Genomic DNA, 25,648 nt, shown 5'->3' with positions numbered 1-25,648 from the left:
TTGGCAGCGATTATAGCCTCGAGTTTTCTTGGGTATAACGCTACAAGCTTGGCACATCTGTATTTGGGGAGTTTCTCCCATTCTTCTCTGCAGATCCTCTCAAGCTCTGTCAGGTTGGATGGGGAGCATCGCTGCACAGCTATTTCCAGGTCACTCCAGAGTTGTTCCATCGGGTTCAAGTCCGGGCTCTGGCTGGGCCACTCAAGGACATTCAGAGACTTGTCCCAAAGCCTCTCCTGTGTTGCCTTGGCTGTGTGCTTAGGGTCGTTGTCCTGTTGGAAGGTGAACCGTCGCCCCAGAATCAAGTCCTGAGCACTCTGGGGCAGGTTTTCATCAAGGATCTCTCTGTACTTTTCTCTGTTCATCTTTCCCCCGATCCTGTCTAGTCTCCCAGTCCCTGCCACTGAAAAACATCCCTGCAGCATGATGCTGCCACCACCATGCTTCCCATTAGGGATGGTGCCAGGTTTCCTCCAGACATGACGCTTGGCATTCAGGCCAAAGAGTTCAATCTCGGTTTCATCAGACCAGAGAATCTTGTTTCTCTTGGTCTGAGAGTCCTTTAGGTGCCTTTTGGCAAACTCCAAGCGGGCTGTCATGTGCCTTTTACTGAGGAGTGGCTTCCGTCTGGCCACTCTGCCATAAAGGCCTGATTGGTGGAGTGCTGCAGAGATGGTTGTCCTTCTGGAAGGTTCTCCCATCTCCACAGAGGAACTCTGGAGCTCTGTCAGAGTGACCATCGGGTTCTTGGTCACCTCCCTGACCAAGGCCCTTCTCCCCCGATTGCTCAGTTAGGCCGGGCGGCCAACTCTAGGAAGAGTCTTGATGGTTCCAAACTTCTTCCATTTAAGAATGATGGCAGCCACTGTGTTCTTGGGGACCTTCAATGCTGCATAAACGTTTTGCTACCCTTCCCCAGATCTGTACCTTGAAACAATCCTGTCTCGGAGCTCTACAGACAATTCCTTCGACCTCATGGCTTGGTCCACAGGTGGACTCCAATCAAGTTGTAGAAACATCTCAAGGATGATCAATGGAAACAGGATGCACCTGAGCTCAATTTCGAGTCTCATAGCAAAGGGTCTGAATGCTTGTGTAAATAAGGTATATATATATATTTTTTTATTGTCAGCATGCCAATTGCACGCTCCTTCAAAACTTTAGACATCTGAGGCATTTTATTGTCCCCAGCAGAAGGTGCACCTGTGTAATGATCATGCTGTTTAATCAGCTTCTTGATATGCCACACCTGTCAGGTGGATGGATTATCTTGGCAAAGGAGAAATGCTCACTAACAAGGATGTAAAGAAATTTGTGCACAAAATTTGAGAGAAATAAGCTTCTCGTGTGTGCGTATGGAAGATTTTTGGGATCTTTTATTTCAGCTCATGAAACATGGTACCAACACTTTACATGTATATTTTTGTTCAGTAAATTATGGCTCTGTAAACACATTTTAAACCCTCTTTCGAACCGTCAGAAATCAAAGCCATCCGTTTTTTAATTAAGATATATCCTTGATATTTCTTAGTGCACCAGTTGCATTCATGTTACCGTTGTGAGAATCAGTGTTCTCCCACATGAAGACGTCAGTATTGAGGTGTAGCAGTTAGTTTGGAACACAAAGTATCTCAGCTCCTTTCCAAGGACAAACATTATGTCAATGTCAGAGTAGAGGATGCTAGGCTAGTACTAGCTCATGGGAAATCAGAAGTTTTTAGAGACATAAAGAAATCAGCCTGACAAAGCTCCCATTGAGAAGCTAATATTTTCCATGTACATGTCTCTTTTTGCTCTTGAAACCCTTTGAAGTCAACTACTCTGGTTTTGAGAAGTCTCAGTCATTTTGGGTTGGTTTATGAGTTGGGGTTTTATGTTCTTCTTGACATCGGTTATTAATAATGTAAATGTATTGACATAACACACTTTGTTTTCTTTTAATCACTTAATAAAAATGTTTGTTTGATCTAGTGTGAAAATCTTGCATTATTGTTGTATGATAATGTATACTGTAGCATCTTTAATAATTTGTTGTATACTGTGTATTCAGCACCTGATACATTTCCATCACTCACTGCTACTCAGTGTCAAGTTTTGACAACTCTTTTTGGTAGCAACGATAGAACATGTACTTACATTACCATATTAAAATTATCACACAGGTCTGGAATAACCCACTGGGAATGTTAATGAAACATCAGTCTATAATCCCGATTTTTCCCAACCTTTGATTTTCCCGTTTCTGCATGTGTCTTCACACATTTTCCCTGAAAAGGGGAGGGAAACAGAATCACGGAATCTTCAGCGGTTTCAGATCAAATGTGGAGATAAGTGTACGTTGAGAGCCGCAGTAGTCCCAAACGCTCATTTGACTCAAACGAGCTAGATTAAAGTTACTGGCTCTGAGCTGTTTTCTCGTCACGACTGGCACGAAATGGAAAACAAATATTGACGTGAGGACGGAAACCTGTTTGTACCACTCTCATCTCCTCTATTGCTTAGCAGTGGATAAACATTACATCTTAAGCCTGTCGAGGTAGCAAAAATCAGCTAAGTCTAGAAGGAGGATGAAGTGTAATCTAGGCAGACAGAGTGCTGAAAGGTAGGAGAGAGGCAGCACACACTCAAACACACACTTTGAAGATTGTGTTTTCACATGAAAACAATTACTGGGATGTCTACCTCCAAATGAGTTCCATTTGTGCATTCCTGAGGTCCATATAAATTGCCGGAACTCCCAAGAGGAAGTGGGGAGGGGACACATCTAAGCATGAGAATCACATTCAGTCTAATCCCCAGTGATTCACAGTGCCTTCAGAAAGTATTCACACCCCTTGACTTTTTCCACATTTTGTTGCGTTAAAGCCTGAATTTAAAATTGATTAATTTAGATTTTTTGGTCACTGGTTTACACACAATACCCCATAACGTCAAAGTGGAATTATGTTTTTCAATTTCTTTATAAATTCATTAAACATTAAAAGCTGAAATGTCTTTAGTCAATAAGTATTCAACTCCTTTGTTATGGCAATCCTAAATAAGTTCAGGAGTACAAATATGCTTAACAAGTCACATAATAAATTGCATGGACTCACTATGTGTGCAAAATAGGGTTTAACATGATTTTTGAATGTCTACCTCATCTCTGTACCCCACACATACAATTATCAGTAAGGTCCCTCAGTCAAGCAGTGAATTTCAAGAAATTTCCTGAATACAAATTGTTATGTTTGGGGCAAATCCAATGCAACACATTACTGAGTACCACTCTCCATATTTTCAAGCATAGTGGTGGCTGCATCATGTTATGGGTATGCTTGTAATTGTTAAGGACTGGGGAGTTTTTCAGGATAAAAAATTAACGGAATGGAGCTAAGCACAGGCAAAATCCTAGAGGAAACCTGGTTCAGTCAGCTTTCCACCAGAAACTGGAAGATGAATTCACCTTTCAACAGGACAATAACCTAAAACACAAGGCCAAATCTACACTGGAGTTGCTTGCCAAGAACACAGTGAATGTTCCTGAGTGGTCGAGTTACAGTTTTGACTTAAATCTAGTTGAAAATGGTTGTCTAGCAATGGTCAATAAATAATTTGACAGAGCTAGAAGAATTTTGAAAAGACTAATGGGCAAATGTTGCACAATCCAGGTGTGGAAAGCTCTTAGAGACTTACCCATAAAGACTCACAGCTGTAATCGCTGCCAAAGGTGTTTCTACAAAGTATTGACTCAGGGGTGTGAATACTTACAGTACCAGTCAAAAGTTTGGACACACCTACTCATTCCAGGGGTTTTCTTTGTAGAATAATAGTGAAGACATCAAAACTATGAAATAGCCCATATGGAATCATGTAGTAACCAAAAACATGTTAAACCAAATCAAAATATATTTGAGATTTGAGATTCTTCAAAGTAGCCACCCTTTGCCTTGATGACAGCTTTGCACATTCTTGGCATTCGCTCAACCAGCTTCATGTGGTAGTCACCTGGAATGCATTTCAATTTACAGGTGTGCCTTGTTAAAAGTTTATTTGTGGAATTTCTTTATTTCTTAATGTGTTTGAGCCAATCAGTTGTGTTGTGACAAGGTAGGGGTGGTATACAGAAGATAGCCCTATTTGGTAAAAGACCAAGTCCATATTATGGCAAGAACAGCTCAAAAAAGCAAAGAGAAACGACAGTCCATCATTACTTTAAGATATGAAGGTCAGTGAATCCGGAAAATGTCAAAAACTTTGAATGTTTCTTCAAGTGCAGTCGCAAAAACCATCAAGCGCTATGATGACACTGGCTCTCATGAGGACCGCCACAGGAATGGAAGACCCAGAGTTACCTCTGCTGCAGAGGATAAGTTCATTAGAATTAATAGCACCTCAGATTGCAGCCCAAATAAATGCTTGACAGAGTTCAAGTAACAGACACATCTCAACATCAACTGTTCAGAGGAGACTGCGTGAATCAGGCCTTCATGGTCGAATTGCTGCAAAGAAACCACTTCTAAAGGACACCAATAAGAAGAAGAGACTTGCTTGGGCCAAGAAACACGAGCAATGGTGGAAATCTGTCCTTTGGTCTGATGAGTCCAAATTTGAGTTGAGATTGAGATTTATGGTTCCAACCGCGTGTCTTTGTGAGACGCAGAGTACGTGAACGGATGATCTCCGCATATGTGGTTCCCACCGTGAAGCATGGAGGAGGAGGTGTGATGGTGTGAGGGTGCTTTGCTGGTGACACTGTCTGTGATTTATTTTTGAATTCAAGGCACACTTAACCAGCATGGCTACCACAGCATTCTGCAGCGATACGCCATCCCATCTGGTTTGGGCTTAATGGGACTATCATTTGTTTTTCAACAGGACAATGACCCAACACACCTCCAGGCTGTGTAAGGGCTATTTGACCAAGAAGGAGAGTGATGGAGTGCTGCATCAGATGACCTGGCCTCCACAATCACCTGACCTCAACCCAATTGAGATGGTCTGGGATGAGTTGGACCGCAGAGTGAAGGAAATGCAGCCAACAAGTGCTCAGGATATGTGGGAACTCATTCAAGACTGTTGGAAAAGCATTCCAGGTGAAGCTGGTTGAGAGAATGCCAAGAGTGTGCAAAGCTGTCATCAAGGCTAAGGGTTATACTTTGAAGAATCTCAAATATAAAATATATTGATTTGTTTAACACTTTTTTGGTTACTACATGATTCCATATGTTATTTCATAGTTTTGATGTCTTCACTATTATTCTACAATGTAGAAAATAGTAAAAATAAAGAAAACCCCATGAATGAGTAGGTGTCCAAACTTTTGACTGGTACTCTATGTAAATCAGATATTTCTGTATTTTGTTTTCAATAAATTTGCAAAAATGTCTAAAAACATGTTTTCATCTTTGCCATTCTGGGGTATTGTTTGTAGATGGGTGAGAGAAAAAAATCGATGTGATTAATTTTCAGGCTATAACACAACAAAATTTGGAATAAGTCAAGGGATACGAATACTTTCTGAAGGCACTGTACTATGTAACTGCAGTTCAGTCTAATCCCCAGATATATACTGTGTGACTGCAGTTCAGTCTAATCCCCAGAGATATACTGTGTGACTGCAGTTCAGTCTAATCCCCAGAGATATACTGTGTGACTGCAGTTCAGTCTAATCCCCAGAGATATACTGTGTGACTGCAATTCAGTCTAATCCCCAGAGATATACTGTGTGACTGCAGTTCAGTCTAATCCCCAGAGATATACTGTGTGACTGCAGTTCAGTCTAATCCCCAGAGATATACTGTGTGACTGCAGTTCAGTCTAATCCCCAGAGATATACTGTGTGACTGCAGTTCAGTCTAATCCCCAGAGATATACTGTATGTGTGTGTTGGTTCTTATATCCTTGTGGGGACCTAAAATCCCCAAAAGTCCCACAAGGATAGTAAAACAAGGAAAATTCTCCCTCGTGGGGACATTTCCCACGTCCCCATGAGGACAAAGGCTATTTTAAGCTTAGGGGTTTGGTTTAGGGCTAGGTTACAAATAGGGTTAGGGTTAGAATTAGGGTTAGGGTAAAAGGTTAGTGGTTAGGTTTAGGGTTAGGAATTTGGTTTAGGGTTAGGGTTAAGGTTAGGGTTAGGGTTATGGGTTAAGGTTAGGGTCAGGTTTAGGAGTTAGGTAAAATAGGATTTTGAATGGAAATTAATTTTAGGTCCCCACGTGGATAGAAGAACATAACATGCGTGTTTGTGTGTGGGTGTGCGTGCGTGTGAGAGTGTGTGTGGCTCAATGAAAGAGGGTCTTGTTTTGAATGACTGTTGAAAAAGGATTTTAAAAGTAGCTGGCTCAGCTCAGTCACCCCCCAGCCTATGGGAGAGAGATGGAGAGAGGGAGGGAGAGAGGGAGAGAGAGACAGAGCGAGAGAGAGAGAGAGAGAGAGAGAGAGAGAGAGAGAGAGAGAGAGAGAGAGAGAGAGAGAGAGAGAGAGATGGAATGGAGAGGGAGAGGGAGAGAGCAAGAGAATGTGAGAAAGAAGAGGCTATGAAAAGAGAGGGAGGGAAGAGAGGGAGGGAGGGAGCGACAGGCCATCCAGGCAATAAATAGAACCTCCATTGCAATAGCGGTCTAATAGTGGCCTGTGACAAGTGGAGGCTGCTGAGGGGAGGACGGCTCATAATAATGGCTGGAATGGTATCAAACACGTGGTTTCCAGATATTATAATGAACCGTCCTCCCCTTAGCAGCCTCCACTGCCTGTAACTGTGTAAAGGCCATAGTGGTGTGTTCAGGAGACAGTGAGTGAGGGTGGAGGTATGGTCTCACAGTGGGGTTCAGGGGTGAGTTTACTGATTACTGAACTACAATTTTAGAAAAAAAGGGTTCTGAAAGGGTTCTTCGGCTGTCCCCATAGGAGAACCCAGGTAGAACCCTTTTGGTTCCAGGTAGAACTCGTTTGGGTTCCATGTAGAACCCTCTGCGGAAAGGGTTTTACATGGAACCCAAAAGGGTTCAACCTGAAACCAAAAAGGGTTCTTCAAAGGGTTCCCCTATGGGGACATCCTAAGAACTGTTTTAGGTTCTAGATAGCACCTTTTTTCTATGTGTACAGACCACATACACACACTAACTAACCATTATCTGGGAATCATGTGACCGTGTGTGTGTGTGTGTGTGTGTTCGCAGCCTGTAGCTAAAGAAAGCAGTGTTAAACCAGTGACATAGCAGTCCTGGAGGTTCCTACCTGGCGTAAATCTAGTGTGAGGGTCACCCAGTGGAACTGGCGGCCATTTTTAATGCTGGGGCTTTGCCACCACCCGTTGGTGCCGTCGATGGCGTTGGTGATTGGATGTTGCTCTGCATAACATCAAGAGAAAGCAATAAGATGAATGCCTGGAATCCACAAAACGAGTACTGTTTTTCAGACAGATACTGTAACTCAAAGATAGTGGGACTGTGGAAAGTCAAACTGTCTGAAGCACTAGCCAGCAGGCATAACAGAGCTAAACCCCAAGACACTGCTCCCCTCCCCTTCTCTGCCTTCTCCCTATGCCCAGAGGGTCCGGACTCCAGTACCTTTGGGGTTTTGACTCTGGGCATTACATGTTCGACACTGGGAGTTGCGGATGCGTCGTCCTGGTACATGTTCCACCAGCTTACAGTACATCTCTGGCTCAGGCTCTCCACAGGTGGCGTTGGTGGTGATCTCTGCATTACTGGCCAGGTTGAGGATGGCGGGGAAGAGACCTGGGGGAGATAGGGAGGGGTTTAAGACCATGACATCTACACACACAGTACATGGTCTGTCTATTCACACAAGCATGCACACACTCGAAGACGCTCTTTAAGTGTACGCACACACACACACACACCTAAACATCACCCCCACAAAAGTTGCATCACTCCCTCCCAACCCCTCCCTACCTCCCACCACCAATCTAGACCCATCCTCATAATTTCTCCTCTGTGTTCTGTCTGCAGGGCATGTCTTTGAGGAGCACCCCCCTTCCAAACACACCCTCATCCCCCCACGTGTTTACATGGACCATTGATGGGTACAATGACCAGGTATAGGACAATTGACAAAGGTTGCAGTGAGTCTGTTGATGGGTGCTGTTGTGGGCTGCTGTGGGCAGCTCTATGATAACCACCCTCAGGCCCTCTGGGCTTCAAGGCCTTGGTCCCAAATCAACTCTCCACCTCTGTCTCCTTACAGAGATTTCAGGAGGCTTATGGTAACAGATTACATTTTAAAACTGAAGAATTCAGAAAATCAGCATGTTTCCAAGGTCTGTTTATAAGATGCTTATCATTTTATTATTTGTTAACCTTAAGTACAAACTTTAAAGACCTGTTGGTCATGATTAATAACTGCTTTATACATGTTTACTAATGCTGATAAATATATTAACAAATTATGCTTACACTGTTTATTAATAGTTAATAAACTAGTTGTTCTTGAGCAGAACTTCAAAGAAGTCAAAACAAGTGTCACATCATTACCACATCATTCCAGACACAATTAGACCCTTCTGAAAAGGGAACATGACTGGCATATCAAAGATATCAATGACCAGTGGTTCAATAAATCTCCTCTCTAAGATCTAAAAGATATGTACGATTCCCAGGAGAACGTGGCCATTGTGAGCTTGGCCTATGACTTAATCCTATTGAATTGAATGGTCCGAAAGCATTCCAGAGAACAGTGATGAGAACAGTGATGATGAGGCCTTCAGAGGCCCTAGAGACAAGGAAGCTGGAGTTGTTAGCCTAATGACATAGCAGCACTGAGACATCTGACCAGACTGTCTCTGAGTCAGACCCACTGATTGGTAATGAGACAGTACAGTACGGATCGGCAAGATAGTGTGAAATTGGTATGACTAACTGTCTGTCTGTCCATCTCTCTACCTGTCTGTCTGCTAGTCGGTGGCTGCTGATTTCTATTTGACAGAGAGGCTTGACCCCTGTGCTCTGTGGGCTGGAAAGGGGAAATGCAGGGAGAGTGGATTGGAAAGCAATCATCCTGTTCATGACGACTATTTATTAGCTTCTTATAATGCTTTTACCACAGCTTGTCACGGTTTCGGCCGAGGCTGCTCCTCCTCCTTGTTCGGGCAGGTTTCGGCGGTCGTCGTCCCCTGAGTACTAGCTGCCACCGATCTATGTTTCATGTTCGTTTGGTTTTGTCTTGATGTTGTACACCTGTGTCTAGTTAGTCCTCGTTAGTGTCCTATTTAGTTCTCGTTGGGTGTTGTGTGTGATTGCTCCTCTGTTTGGTGTTCTGAGCTACGTATTCTTCCCTCCGTTGTTTGGAGAGGTTTTCGCACATTTTAGTGCGCCTTTTGTTTGACGCCTGTGTGCGCCTTTATTTCGCCTCCGGGCTTATGGTTCTCGTGTACTACGTGAATAACTCACTAAAGTCTTTTGGACTAAGCTTCTGCGTCCTGCGCTTGATTCCTGCACCACACCCACCTTCAGCACCCCTGACAGAATCACACACCTTAATGAATGGAATCAGCAGGAGCAACAGTCACGCCTGAGTCGCTGGAGGAGCATGTCCGCGGCCAGGATGACCAGATACGACAACTGGGGACCGCTCTACAGGACGTCATCAACACCCTGCACCGATGGGAGTCCAGAGGGGTACCCACACTCTAGCGGCAGACGCAGGGTGGAATGAACGGGCCCTCATCGACCATTTTCGATGTAGCCTACGGGAGGACGTTCAACGTGAGTTGGCCTGCAGGGATACCAATTTCACCTTCGACCAGTTGGTCGATATGTCCATCCGTCTGGACACCCTGCTGGCCACCCGTGGACGTCCCCGAGTGGGGTCCGTCCATTCCACCCTCCGGCACCTCCGAGCCGAGCCCTATGGAGCTCGGGGGTGCTGGTGCTAGAGAAAGGAGGAGGAGGAGCCCGAGGGGGCCTGTCCCCTGCACCAAGTGCGGTCGTGGAGGGCACACTGCGGCCAGGTGCTGGGGAGGGTTCCCCGAGGGAGGAGACAACAGGCCACGCACTGGGGAGCCCTCCCAGGTGAGTAGACGCCCCACTTACCCAGAGCTCTCTGTTGCGCACTTTTGTATACCTGTTTGTTTTCCACAGGTTGCACCTCATTCCCAGCATAAGGCGCTAGTAGATTCAGGCGCAGCTGTAAATTTTGTGGATCGGAAGTTTTGTTTAGATTTAGGGATCCCTCTCCTACCTGTTGACAAACCTTTTCCCGTTCATGCTTTAGATAGCCGCCCGTTGGGGTCGGGGTTGATTAGGGAAGTCACAGCGCCACTTAGGATGTGTGCGCAGGGGGGTCATGAAGAGACTATACAGTTGTATCTGATCGACTCTCCTGCGTACCCGGTGGTGCTGGGAATTCCCTGGTTAAGCACCCATAACCCTGCTATTTCGTGGCAACAGAGGGCTCTCAATGGGTGGTCTGCTCAGTGTGAGGGGCGATGTCTGGGTGTTTCCGTAGGGGGCGACTTCGGTGGAAAGTCCAAAACAAGTGCCCGCACTGCACATTCCGCCTGAATATGGGGATTTAGCTCTCGTGTTTAGTAAAGCTAGGGCGACGCAGTTGCCTCCTCATAGACAGGGGGATTGTGCGATTGATCTCCAGGCAGGAGCAGCGCTCCCACGGAGCCACGTGTATCCTTTGTCTCAAGAGGAGAGTAAAGCTATGGAAACGTACATAGCCGAATCTTTGAGACAGGGATACATACGGCCCTCCACTTCTCCCGCCTCCTCCAGCTTCTTTTTTGTGAAGAAAAAAGATGGAGGGTTGCGCCCGTGCATCGATTACCGTGGTCTCAATCAGATTACTGTGAAATACAGTTATCCACTCCCTCTGATTGCGACCATGACGGAGTCATTGCATGGAGCGCGGTTTTTCACAAAACTGGATCTCAGGAGCGCGTATAACTTGGTGCGCATTAGGGAGGGCGACGAATGGAAAACAGCGTTTAGTACCACGTCAGGTCATTTCGAGTATCTCGTCATGCCATATGGGTTGATGAATGCTCCATCAGTCTTCCAATCCTTCGTAGATGACATTTTCCGGGATATGCAGGGGCAAGGGGTGGTCGTGTACATTGATGACATTCTAGTGTACTCGTCTACCCGAGCCGAGCATATAGCCCTGGTGCGTCGTGTATTGAGGAGGCTGTTGGAGCACTATCTATATGTCAAGGCAGAGAAATGTCTGTTTTTCCAGGAGTCGGTCTCCTTTTGGGTTATCGGTTGTCCGCGTCAGGGGTGAGAATGGAGGTGGATCGTGTGTCCGCTGTGTAATTGGCAAACCCCAACCACTGTCAAAGAGGTGCAGCAGTTCTTGGGCTTTGCGAATTACTACCGGAGGTTTATCCGGGGGTTTTGGACAGGTGGCAGCTCCCATCACGTCCCTTCTGAAAGGGGGTCCGGTGCACCTGCAGTGGTCAGCTGATGCGGACAGGGCCTTTAGGAGACTGAAGGACCTGTTTATGTCGGCTCCGGTGCTGGCGCATCCGGACCCCGCATTACCCTTTCAGGTCGAGGTGGACGCGTCTTGAGGCCGGTATAGGGGCCGTTCTCTCTCAACGGTCCGGCACGCCACCTAAACTCCGCCCCTGTGCTTTTTACTCTAAAAAGCTCAGCCCGGCGGAGCGTAATTATGACGTCGGGACAGGGAGCTGTTAGCTGTAGTTCAGGCCCTTAAGGTGTGGAGGCATTGGCTTGAGGGGGCTCAACACCCTTTCCTCATTTTGACTGACCATCGGAACCTGGAATACATCCGGGCAGCGAGGAGACTGAACCCTCGCCAGGCTCGATGGATTATGTTTCTCACCAGGTTCGTATTTAAAATCACGTACATCCCTGGGTCCCAGAATGGTAAGGCAGATGCGCTGTCCCGGCGGTATGACACGGAGGAGAGGTCCGTTGAGCCTACTCCCATACTACCGGAGTCTTGTCTTGTGGCACCGGTGGTGTGGGAGGTCGATGCCGGGAATCGAGCGAGCGTTGCGCACCGACCCCAGCCCTCCACAGTGTCCTGAGGGTCGGAAGTACGTTCCGCTCGAGATTCGGGATCGACTCATTTACTGGGCTCACACGTCACCCTCCTCTGGACATCCGGGTATTGGCCGGACAGTGCATTGTCTTAGCACTAAATACTGGTGGCCCACGTTAGCCAGGGATGTGAGGGTTTATGTCTCCTCCTGCTCGGTGTGCGCCCAGTGTAAGGCGCCCAGACACCTGCCCAGGGGTAAGTTACAACCCCTGCCCGTTCCACAACGACCATGGTCCCACCTCTCGGTGGATTTTGTGACAGACCTTCCCTCTCTCAGGGGAATACCACCATCCTGGTCGTTGTGGACCGGTTCTCTAAGGCCTGTCGTCTTCTCCCTATGTCGGGTCTTCCTACTGCCCTACAAACCGCAGAGGCCCTATTTACCCACGTCTTCCGGCATTACGGGGTACCCGAGGATATAGTGTCTGATCGAGGCCCCCAGTTTACCTCCCGAGTATGGAGAGCGTTCATGGAGCGTTTGGGGGTCTCGGTGAGCCTTACCTCAGGGTACCACCCGGAGAGTAACGGGCAGGTAGAACGAGTCAACCAGGATGTGGGTAGGTTTCTGAGGTCGTATTGCCAGGACCGGCCTGAGGAGTGGGCTCGGTACATTCCCTGGGCCGAGATGGCCCAGAACTCTCTCCGCCACTCCTCTACCAACCTAACCCCCTTCCAATGTGTGTTAGGTTACCAGCTGGTTCTGCCACCTTGGCAGCAGAGCCAGATCGAGGCCCCTGCGGTGGATGATTGGATGAGGCACTCGGAGGAGACGTGGAACGCTGCACACGTCCACCTGCAGCGGGCCATCCGTCGTCACAAGGCGAGCGCCGATCTCCACCGCAGTGAGGGGCCGGTGTACGCACCCGGAGATCGAGTCTGGCTCTCTACCAGAAACCTACCCCTCCGCCTGCCCTGCCGGAAGCTGGGTCGGCGGTTTGTGGGGCCTTTTAAAGTCCTGAGAAGATTGAACGAGGTGTGTTATAGGTTACAACTGCCTGTTGAATATAAGAATATTAACCCCTCGTTCCATGTGTCTCTTCTCAGGCCGGTGGTAGCTGGTCCACTCCAGGAAGGTGAGATAGGAGAGACTCCTCCGCCCCCACTGGACATCGAGGGGGCTCCGGCGTACACCGTTCGGTCCATCTTGGACTCAAGACGCCGGATGGGGGGTCTCCAGTATCTCGTGGAGTGGGAGGGGTACGGCCCGGAGGAGCGGTGCTGGGTGCCGCGGAGGGACATCCTAGACCCATCTCTCCTGTCGGAGTTCCACCGGGACCATCCCGCGCGCCCTGCTCCGCGTCCTCCTGGTCGTCCCCAAGGCCGGGGTGGGGTACTGTCAAGGGGGGGGTACTGTCACGGTTTCGGCCGAGGCTGCTCCTCCTCCTTGTTCGGGCAGGTTTCGGCGGTCGTCGTCCCCGGAGTACTAGCTGCCACCGATCTATGTTTCATGTTCGTTTGGTTTTGTCTTGATGTTGTACACCTGTGTCTAGTTAGTCCTCGTTAGTGTCCTATTTAGTTCTCGTTGGGTGTTGTGTGTGATTGCTCCTCTGTTTGGTGTTCTGAGCTACGTATTCTTCCCTCCGTTGTTTGGAGAGGTTTTCGCACATGTTAGTGCGCCTTTTGTTTGACGCCTGTGTGCGCCTTTATTTCGCCTCCGGGCTTATGGTTCTCGTGTACTACGTGAATAACTCACTAAAGTCTTTTGGACTAAGCTTCTGCGTCCTGCGCTTGATTCCTGCACCACACCCACCTTCAGCACCCCTGACACAGCTTGCCTTAAAAATAATTTATTCAATCTTAGAAACCATCCTGCAATAGGCCATGTTCTCTGACCACCAATCTCATGTTTTCTTTGTTTTAAAATCAATTGTGTTAATTGATTTTAATCATCAGAGCCAAATCTCAAATCACAATGGATTTGATCATGTGAAAGTGAAACACAATCTTTCATATTTTGGCTCATGGTAGTCTCAATCCCCAAGAGGGCTATTTTACAGTACCTAGCTTTGACATGATCTAACCAGGTGCAGATAACTGTGTGAAGGCAAGTGACACAGTGACAGCCCTGGGGTACGTTATTGACACAGCAACTGGTTGTGGACAGGGACAGTTATTTAGGGCCTGGCAATTCATCAATAAATCACCACCTAGTCGTGATGTAACAGCACATGGCGTGTCCCTGCTAATCAGTTCTACTAAATGGCTGACTGACACATAGTCAGACACTGATGTCACCCATAGATGTGGTGATTTGTGGTCATTTCAGGCTTCTTAAGCCTATTACCTGGGTCTCCTTTGCATTGGGGATGCATTAGTCATCTGTCTGCATCTGCAGACCAAATCTGGGCTCCATGGTGAACGCTTCCATGTGGCGGAAAATGAAATCAAAGCCAAACTAGCGTCATTGTCCTACTTGTGTTTATTTATTTTTGAATTATGGGCTTTAATGTCTTATTAGCATTAACTGCAATATTAGCCCCATAATATCTTCATCAGCTTATCTAACATCATACATTATACAGCTTTTTGGACTAAACTGCTTGAGATGATGTGATGTAAACTAAATGGCTTGATCCCCACAGTTCTATCAGCTAAAGTGGATGCGTAACCAGGCCAGTGGGTACAGTGGGGCGGCAGGTAGCCTCGAGGTTAGAGCATTGGGCCAGTAACCCAAAGGTTGCTGGTTTGAATACTTGAGGCGACAAGGTGAAAAAATCTGTCGCTGTGCCCTTGAGCAAGGTACTTAATCCTAATTGCTCCAGGTGCGCTGTACATTGGCTTCCCTGGCTGTGACCCCACTCCCTGCGGGTGTATCATGGGGAGTTGGGATATGTAAAAAATATATATATATTTCCATTACAGGACAAATATAAGCATGCCCCAAATGATTATACAGCTCGGTTCATTAGTGTGAAACAGACATCAGTCAGTCAGTGAGGGCTGGTCAATGTTTGGACAACAAGGTCCCGTGATTGACTGGCCTAGACCTGAGCAGAGGTCATCTCATCAGCCTTCCCCAGGAGTGCCTTCTGCTGAGTGGCTGCCATCTTTGGAATGCCATTGTCACTGAACTCAAAAGACTAACGTTTCAACAGCTCCCTGATAGATAGCATCTGGGTTGATAAGGTAAAAATGCTGTCTGTGGCTGAAGATGTTAGCCAGCTACCAGTTCAGGTAGCGTTACTCAGCGATCAGGGCACTCGGGTTATGCAAAGAATGTTGTGTAAATAGTGATGGTGAATTGATTGAACAGTAAAAGTAGTTTAACTAATAAATGCATTCTCTGTATGGAACATATCAGTAAAATAGTCTATTTTAGTCTTAAAAAAGAATCTTGAGAGAGGGAGTTTGGTTGGAATTTTCTTGTTCGTAATATTTTGAATAAACCTCCCCTCACAGTCAATAGTCTCGAAAATCCGACCCTAGGCAACAGTGACTATAGTCTGGTTTCAATAACTACTCTTTTGGCAACTTCGATAAGAGAAAAAATCTATCTGGGTAGGTCTCTGACAGTCTTGGAATTTGAGGTTACGGACATTGGCCAGGCCAATGTACACGGTCACCAAGGACTGACGTGCAATACCTCCATGCGTGATTCATTTGTATGCACTTTATCTCACCCTCACAACACGAACGGCCCATGGATTTAGCCAATACTATTTGGCTAAATCAATATCAGACTCAAAAGAAACACATGGCTTTTCTCTGCAACTTCACTATTGCCATTACACTTCCTTATTATCAGTAACATTTCATTATTATTATTCAAGTTATTATTACCTCTAAATATTACAAATTAAGAAATGTCAGATTGGAGAGGATTGTCACATTTTGGTATTGTGTCTGACTATTAGAGTGTGTCTTGTCAGGTAACAAAGTTAGTATCACTTCGACATAAAACTTTTTGGTAGCAGAAAACAGTGTGAGGGGGCCCATTTAGCATTTTTACCCTGCACCTGAGAGAAATAATGGATTTTATAATAATAATATGCCATTTAGCAGACACTTTTATCCAAAGCGACTTACAGTCATGCGTGCATACATTTTTGTGTATGGGTGGTCCCGGGGTTCGAACCCACTACCTTGGCGTTACAAGCGCCGTGCTCTACCAGCTGAGCTACAGAGGACCACATATATTTTCACATATAGCACCGCACCACTGTGGGATTTTGACTTTAACCAAAGCCTACATGTCTTATTTTAAGACATTGACTTTACTCCTCCAACTTCATCATAATATAGAGCGTTTTCTAGAACCAGCAGTAGAAGCTGTAGAAGCTCACATTTTGGTATTGACACAACTTGACGCATCAGACTCAAAATAAAACAGTTTTTTTTTATTTATTTTGCGTATGTTTACATTTTGTTTAAATGTATGTTACTGTTGTCTGAAGGCGTCATCATGCTTCAGTTCGGCTGGCGCCTAGCTGAGTGTGCTCATATACTTCCTAAAAAGACCTTCGCTTGAAAAACGAGAAAAAAAGCGGCAATAGTACTGTTTGTCAATTTTGAGACGCCGTAGCCAGTATACACTTCCTCATAATAGTCAGAATTAATCTAAGATAACTCAAGAAATACGTCATTAATTTTGAAGTTCTTGCAGAGGAGATCTTAGTCGTGCAATTTTACATCTAACAACGATTTTTGGTGCAGTATTTCTCAATGAAAATGTTCGAAAACGAGTCGTCTCTCACTGAATGACAACAAAGAAGAATCCCTACTTTTGACCAATCACAGACGAAGGGGCGTAGACTTCAGCTACCGACTTCAGCTACCGACTGGCTACCGACTTCGGCTTGCCTCGAGAAAAAATGACGTGTTCCCAAACAGCCTAAAAAACCCTTACCGTAATCCAAAATGAACAAAAACGTCACAAAATGTTGTCATAATATATGCAGGAACTCTTCCGAACTGTTTCGGCTGGGAATCATGCGGACGCCTTTAGGCCTGTAAGGCCCTGTGTAAAAAGGGGAGGTCACAACTCTGTGGACCACAGTAGAATCTGTCTGGATCACAGTAGAATCTGTCTGGACCACAGTAGAATCTGTCTGGATCACAGTAGAATCTGTCTGGATCACAGTAGAATCTGTCTGGACCACAGCAGAATCTGTGTCTGGATCACAGTAGAATCTGTGTCTGGACCACAGTAGAATCTGTGTCTGGACCACAGTAGAATCTGTGTCTGGATCACAGTAGAATCTGTGTCTGGACCACAGTAGAATCTGTGTCTGGATCACAGTAGAATCTGTGTCTGGATCACAGTAGAATCTGTGTCTGGATCACAGTAGAATCTGTCTGGACCACAGTAGAATCTGTCTGGTTCACAGTAGAATCTGTCTGGACCACAGTAGAATCTGTCTGGACCACAGTAGAATCTGTGTCTGGACCACAGTAGAATCTGTGTCTGGACCACAGTAGAATATGCGTCTGGACCACAGTAGAATCTGTGTCTGGACCACAGTAGAATCTGTGTCTGGACCACAGTAGAATCTGTGTCTGGAACACAGTAGAATATGTGTCTGGACCAATAGAATCTGTGTCTGGACCACAGTAGAATCTGTGTCTGGACCACAGTAGAATCTGTCTGGATCACAGTAGCATCTGTCTGGACCACAGTAGAATCTGTCTGGACCACAGTAGAATCTGTGTCTGGACCACAGTAGAATATGTCTGGACCACAGTAGAATCTGTGTCTGGACCACAGTAGAATCTGTCTGGATCACAGTATAATCTGTGTCTGGACCACAGTAGAATCTGTCTGGATCACAGTAGAATCTGTGTCTGGACCACAGTAGAATCTGTCTGGATCACAGTAGAATCTGTCTGAACCACAGTAGAACCTGTATCTGTAGCCTCCCGAGTGGCGCAGCGGTCTAAGGCACTACATCGCAGTGTTGCGGCGTCACTACAGCCTGGGGTTTGATCCCAGAAAAGCCAACAGACAAAGACAAGGTAGGCATATCATTATTTTGACTCTGTCATGCGCTAATGTTATGTCAATACGAAAATGCAGTGCATCCTTTCCAACTTGGCATTCCTTAATTAATATTTATAAGTAATAACCTGAATAACAATAATGAAATGCCATGATAATAATGAAGTGTAGTGCCTTGTTTCAAATAGGTTTTATTAAGAAGCATATCCATGTAAACAAGTATACAAACAGAGTTGTGACCTCCCCTTTTTACGCACAGCCTTCCAGGCCTAAAGGCAACCCCATGCTTCCCAGCCGAAACAGTTCGGATGAGTTCATGCATACAATGCCTTCGGAAAGTATTCAGACCCCTTGACTTTTTCCACATTTGGTTACATTACAGCCTTATTCTAAAATGGATGTAAAAAATATACACTACCGCTCAAAAGCTGAAACAGCTGAAAACTGTTGTGCTGATTAAAGAAGCAATAAACATGGCCTTCTTGAGACTAGTTGAGTATCTGGAGCATCAGCAATTGTGGGTTCGATTACAGGCTCAAAATGGCCAGAAACAAATAACTTTCTTCTGAAACTCGTCAGTCTACTCTTGTTCTGAGAAATGAAGGCTATTCCATGCGAGAAATTGCCAAGAAACTGAAGATCTTGTACAACGCTGTGTACTACTCCCTTCACAGAACAGCGCAAACTGGCTCTAACCAGAATATTTTCCTACTTTGCAAAAACTTCTAAAAACCGGTTTTTACTTTGTTATTATGGGGTATTGTGTGTAGATTGATGGGGGGGACAATGTACTCCATTTTAGTATAAGACTGTAATGTTACAAAATGTGGAAAGAATCAAGGGGTCTGACTACTTTCCGAATGCACTGTATCCACCCACCATCTTTGCTGTAGGCAAAGATTATCTATTGCTCAACTCAGTCGCAACTGGCGAACTTTACAGGTGTTTCTGATTAATAAACAATGCCATGCTGGTGGGTGGTACCATTCACATAAAACCCAGCCCTAAAACGAAACGTAGGCTAAAAATAATTTACACCTCATTTCATAGGAAAAGACACAGCATAGGCACGAATTTGCCAAACGAGCTTCAATGCCATACAACACTCCTTCCGTGGCCTCCAACTGCTCTTAAACGCTAGTAAAACTAAATGCATGCTCTTCAATCGAACGCTGCTCTCGGCGGGTGTCTGGTTAGACCGTAAACTCTCCTTCCAGACTCTCCTTCCAGACTCACATTAAGCATCTCCAATCCAAAGTTAAATCTAGAATTGGCTTCATATTTCGCAACCAAGCCTCCTTCACTCATGCTGCTAAACATGCCCTTGTAAAACTGACTATCCTACCGATCCTTGACTTCGGCGATGTCATTTACAAAATAGCTTCCAACACTCTACTCAGCAAATTGGATGTAGTCTATCACAGTGCCATCCGTTTTGTCACCAAAGCCCCATATACTACCCACCATTGTGACCTGTACGCTCTCGTTGGCTGGCCCTCACTACATAAATCACTTCTAGGCAAATCCCCGCCTTATCTTAGATCATTGGTCACCATAGCAACACCCACCCGTAGTCTGCGCTCCAGCAGGTATATCTCACTGGTCATCCCCAAAGCCAACACCTCCTTTGGCCGCCATTCCTTCCAGTTCTCTGCTGCCAATGACTGGAACGAACTGCAAAAATCTCTGAAGCTGGAGACACTTATCTCCCTCACTATCACACAGCCCATCTGTAATTAGCCCACCCAACTACTTCATCCCCATATTGTTATTTATTTTGCTCATTTGCACCCCAGTATCTCTATTTGCACATCATCTTCTGCACATCTATCACTCCAGTGTTAATACTAAATTGTAATTATTTTGCACTATGGCCTATTTATTGCCTTACCTCCATAACTTACTACATTTGCACACACTGTATATATATTTTCTATTGTGTTATTGACTGTACGTTTTGTTTATTCCATATGTAACTCTGTGTTGTTGTTGTTTTTATCGCACTGCTTTGCTTTATCTTGGCCAAGTCACAGTTGTAAATGAGAACTTGTTCTCAACTGGCTTTCCTGGTTAAATAAAGGTGAAATAAAATAATAATAAATAATAAATTGCATGAAGCAGGCAGTTCGGCTTTGTCACTTCAAGGGCAAATATATCATACTTTGACTAAAACTATGACTTACTGACTTACATCGTTGTGCAACATCATGGGTAAGCTCTGGCCATCGTCTTTAGCTTGAAAAGGTGGATTTCTACTGGTGTGGGACATGTTGTTCTACAGCACATCAACATCTGAATTTCATTCCAATGTAATGTAAACCATAAGGGAATCCAAAGAAAGCAGGTCTATTTGAAGCCTAAAATCTGCACCTCAAACATTTTCTACTGATTGTTGTTGCAATTAGAAGGAATTGAATTGGGCCTTGAGGGCGACCCTAGCATGTTAGTATGACTGTGCTTTGGAGAAAGAGGCGTCAGCCATTGTAAATCATTTAAATGACAATGGCCTGGAATTTCTCTTAAAGACCGTTTGGAATGAATGGATAGTAGGTGAGAACTAATAACGGTTTAACAAAGTAACTATCATGTAGATTGGCCAGCGATATTAGTTTCCTGGTGATGCAACTGGTTGTATAATCAAATGGATAGCCTACTTTGGAATGCTCCCGTTTGTAATTGTAAACTAATGGCTGAATTATTGTCTGCAATTTCAACACCAACACTCCATGGTTATGCCTAACGTTATTACTTTACACTCAATTTATTCAATACATTTTTACTTTTTAGTCAGTTAGCAGACGCTCTTATCCAGAGCGACTTACAGTTAGTGAGTGCATACATTTTTCATACTGGCCCCCCGTGGGAAACGAACCCACCACCCTGGCGTTGCAAGCGCCATGCTCTACCAACTGAGCTATTTCTGTTTTAAACTGGCCAATGTAAAGAACAGTAAAATAGTAATTACTGCAAATGTGTTCTATCAACAAAGCTATATCTACTATTCCTAATCTTACACTTATGCTCCACATAAATTAAAGTGCATATTAAATACATTGCTTTAAGAATTACAAAATGCTTTGCCTCGGACGCATTGAGACCTCGTGCTGAATGAGTGAAAATGTAGCGTCAATAGGAAAGAGATTATTTCCAGCTCACCTCTTTGCTGGCACTCCGCGGACGATGCCCATAGCAGCACAATTGCACAGTAGAAAAGCCTCATTTTTCACAACACATGTGGACGTCGGCTTCTAATAAATGTCTCCAATATTAAGTTAGGGATATATTTTCTAATGTTTACAGGAATTTATAGCCTAAAGTTGTCGTGCACATTCGTTTCGCCTGTGGTCTCTCTCTGTCATCTGTTCAGCCTGTACCCCTCTTTTTCTCTCCTCTCTCCTCTCACTCATTCAGCTAACTTTTGTCTCAACTTTTTTAATTCTGTCCCGCTACAAAGTCGCTGGCTGGACCGCACCATTTGGTGAGGAGCAGGGGGTTGACCAAGCTTGTCGAGATTGTATCATTGCTGCCTGTTACTCTCAACTACTCTTTACAAATTAAGATTGTTTTGACCTTTACACATTTACACTGTTTCGTGTTTAGTGAGAATTGTATTTTAGAAAGGTTTAGAATAACAACAACTTTGCACCAAACTTGGTAAAATTGTAAAGTATGTAGGCTACTTTTATAATATGATCAAGTATGTAGGCTACTTTTATAATGTAGGCTACCTAGCAGCCTATAGTCTATTTGTTGATTTAATTATGTCAACATTTTTGATTAGCCTACATAAGATATATCGTGCAGTTTGGATATTCAACTATGCTTCACAACTTGGCAAGCAGTCGTTGTAATAGGATTAATACAACAAATTGCACAACTTGTAAAAAAAGTAGCCATTTAACCTTTATACAAGCAGAGGGATACACTGCGCGATTTACATAGCAGTAGGCTACAGTACACCATGTACTGTTATTCTGCTGATAATAAACTAAAGCCCGTGTAAATATTGAACCATGATTATGATACTGGATTGGAAAGCCTATGTGCCTTATTCCATCAACATTATGCAGGGCATTCAATAACCTCAATCAACTGTACTAAACATTTAATAAAGGCCTATGTTTGTATGAAACATTGGAAACGTGTCTTCCAGACTAATTGCATGTTATCAACAAAGCAAAACAAAATGAAGCAATTTATACCTGTGGATATCACAGACTGATAACAAAAGGAACATTTGATCCATTTACCAATACGTCTTCCGATGTTATTTTTATTTTTAACCAATACATTTTAAACTACTACTTTAAACTTTTCACTGACTTTAGCTTTAGCTTTAGCACATAAGTTAGCTAACAACATCACAAAAACGATGTGCAGGTTTCAATGGGGCAGAAGTCCTTGAGTTGTTGTGATTCTGGATGGCCAGCTAACCAACAATGACAAGAAACTGTGGGGAATTATAAGTGACTTGTGTCAGCTAATTTCATCTTGTTAATGATACAATGTCTTGTTTTGAGGTGTTGTGGCTGATTTCATGTTAATACTAATATGGCTAAAATTCGCAAGCAAGCTAACCAACAACTGTAACAATGTATTTGAGAGACAACAAGTGCTCATTGTGCAAATTTATTTATGTTTTCAACAAACATTGGAGATGAAATATATTTTACATGTTGTCAACAATAAAACACAGTCTTGCCCCATAGTTGCGCACATGTTGGTTTTGTTGCTAAACAACCAACCTGTCTATAGAATTCTTAAAGTGAGTCTAATTGAAGGGTCAGGAGTGTGTGTATACTGCCCTCATGTGGATATAATGAAAACAGATGGGAATGACAAGGCCTACACTACTGCAGTAATAGACTTCTGAATCAACTATTTTACTCTGGCCACATTCAAGTCTGGCCACATTCAGATTCTATAATTACATTGATAGCTCCTCCCATGAATGCATGCCTGTCAGACTTTTATTAAATTATTTTACGGAAAGTATCTCTGCAACATTTTTAATGTGGCAATGTCCTCAACCTTTTTGTAGAATTAATGACTTCAGAAAGTCATTTTTCAAGCAAGAAAGGCCTTGCCATTGTACATGACGACACCAGAGGACAGAGACATAACAGGCATGACTATTAATCGTACAGATCAAAGGAGGCTGCGGAGGGGAGAACGACTCATAATAATGGCCAGAAAGGAGCCCATGTGTTTGATGTATTTGATACCATTCCACTTATTCCGCTCCAGTCATTACCACGAGCCCGTTCTCCCCAATTAAGGTGCCACCAACCTCCTGTGGTACAGATTGTCACGTTTAATAATGTCCTATTTTCCTTCTGTGCATAGACATTATTGCTATCATCATTCGTGGCTAATAAGCCTGCAAAGCACGAACATACCCTCACGATAACACATATTCCTGTAATATTCCTGTAAACCAGGGTTTCTTATAATGGGTTAGTGTTTCATAGAACAACACTGGAGCAGTCAACACCAATATACTGTATGGTTACATTGTAACGTGAAACTCCCCTATAGAGTTAAGGCATCCAGTGATTCCAGTCTACTGAATTTCACCAGCTTGTGTAATATATCCAAGCTACTCCTTGGTGGAGATACTAAGGGAAACCAGATGGAAGGTTTGAGGGATGCATGTTTTAACCAGGTTGTTTAGTCTGCATCTGTATCTACAGCAGCTTCTGTCAGGGAGGAATTATTAGGCCAGACTGAGGAAAGGTCATGTTAGGGGGTGTATGTATAAATATGAGGAGCAATGAACATAACCCCTATAGACACAGAAAGGACAGACAGGACAGACAGACAGACAGACAGACAGACAGACAGACAGACAGACAGGACAGACAAGACAGACAAGACAGGCAGACAGGCAGACAGGCAGACAGGCAGACAAGACAGACAGACAGACAGGACAGACAGCACTATTGGTTATATTGTTAAATTGACAAGGGGTGAAAGCAGGTGTACTATATCATTGCTCCAACCAGACGAGACCTCTTTGTTATGACTTCAGGGCTTGGTCATCTACAAGCGAGTGGAACAGTCTGTTTATAAACAGGCAGCAGAAGGTCAGCGAGAGCCTGGATAGGCCTTATCTGTCATACAGAGGAGATGGATAGAGGCATGCAAGCCCCAAAGACACAGTATTATTCTGATATTAGAATAGCATTGTAAAAGTGTAGTTCAGAACCAATGGGTTACTGAGAATAACCCCTGTTACTTGCAAGTTGCAATGTATTCTATTGTTATCTACAGTATCTATTGATACCAATGCAATTAGGTTTTTTAGTTTTCTCTCAGGGTTGGACTAACTAAAAGTCATGTTATTGTAACTCATGCCCTCTAGTGGTAACAAAACCCTCTAGTGGTAACAAAACCCTCTAGTGATAATCCAAGCACTTGTCATCTCCTGTCTGGACTGCTGCAACTCGCTGTTAGCTGGGCTCCCCGCTTGTACCATCAAACCCCTGCAACCTATCCAGAACGCAGCAGGCCGCCTGGTGTTCAACCTTCCCAAGTTCTCCCATGTCACCCTGCTTCTCCGCACACTCCTCTGGCTTCCAGTCGAAGCTTGCATCCACTACAAGACCATGGTGCTTACCTACGGAGCAGCAAGAGGAACTGCCCCTCCCTATCTTCAGGTTATGCTCAAACCCTACACCCCAACCTGAGCACTCTGTTGGGGAGAGTCTCTTGACCAAACGGAAGCAAACAGAGCAAAACGAGAGGTTCTATTGGACGAATTCACGTAGGTCCCTCCCTGTTTCGTTCCGTTTACTTCCGCTTAAGAAACGTTTTGCAACCAAATCGGTGTAATGAATACACCCCTGGTTTTCTTATCCCTGATGACTATAGTCCACTCACCTGCTGGTGTCCCAGGTCTTAAGCCTCTACAGGATCGGCGTCCCTATACCGGGACGGTTGCTGCTCAATATGCGATACAGTGCCTTGCAAAAGTATTCATCCCCTTTGGCGTTTTTCCTATTTTGTTGCATTACAACCTGTCATTTAAATTTATTTTTATTTGGATTTCATGTAATGGACATACACAAAATAGTCCAAATTGGTGAAGTGAAATGAAAAAAATAAATAACGGAAAAGCGGTGCGTGCATATTCACCCCCTTTGCTATGAAGCCCCTAAATAAGATCTGATGTAACCAATTATCTTCGAAAGTCACATAATTAGTTAAATAAAGTCCACCTGTGTGCCATCTAAGTGTCACATGATCTGTCACATGATCTCAGTATATATACACCTGTTCTGAAAGGCCCCAGAGTCTGCAACACCACTAAGCAAGGGGCACCACCAAGCAAGCGACACCGTGAAGACCAAGGAGCTCTCCAAACAGGTCAGGGACAAAGTTGTGGAGAAGTACAGATCAGGGTTGGGTTATAAAAAAAATATCTGAAACTTTGAACATCCCACGGAGCACCATTAAATCCTTTATTTAAAAATGGAAAGAATATGGCACCACAACAAACCTGCCACGAGAGGGCTGCCCACCAAAACTCACGGACCAGGCAAGGAGGGCATTAATCAGAGAGGCAACAAAGAGACCAAAGATAACCCTGAAGGAGCTGCAAAGCTCCACAGCGGAGATTGGAGTATCTGTCCATAGGACCACTTTAAGCCATACACTCCACAGAGCTGAGCTTTACAGAAGAGTGGCCAG

The 25,648-nt window shown here is 44.6% G+C and overlaps 1 protein-coding gene across 2 annotated transcripts in view; it reads right to left on the bottom strand.

The window, feature by feature from the left end:
* Positions 1–21,335, bottom strand: part of LOC121549659 (laminin subunit alpha-1-like) — an 82,833-nt gene extending 61,498 nt beyond the window's left edge. For both annotated transcript variants that reach the window (XM_041861452.2, XM_041861453.2), the window contains exons 1-3: positions 21,113–21,335; positions 7,554–7,724; positions 7,222–7,334 (exon numbers count right to left, since the gene is read on the bottom strand). In XM_041861452.2, the coding sequence (XP_041717386.1) occupies positions 7,222–7,334; positions 7,554–7,724; positions 21,113–21,176 (348 nt within the window). In that variant the 5' untranslated portion in view covers positions 21,177–21,335. The remainder of the gene's footprint in view (positions 1–7,221; positions 7,335–7,553; positions 7,725–21,112) is intronic.
* Positions 21,336–25,648: the final 4,313 nt, after the last annotated feature.

This window comes from Coregonus clupeaformis, chromosome 34, assembly GCF_020615455.1.
Source record: "Coregonus clupeaformis isolate EN_2021a chromosome 34, ASM2061545v1, whole genome shotgun sequence".
NCBI classification, from domain to species: domain Eukaryota; kingdom Metazoa; phylum Chordata; class Actinopteri; order Salmoniformes; family Salmonidae; genus Coregonus; species Coregonus clupeaformis.
The sequence above is the reverse complement of the archived record's forward strand: the minus strand, read 5'-3'. Positions and strand labels throughout refer to the sequence as shown.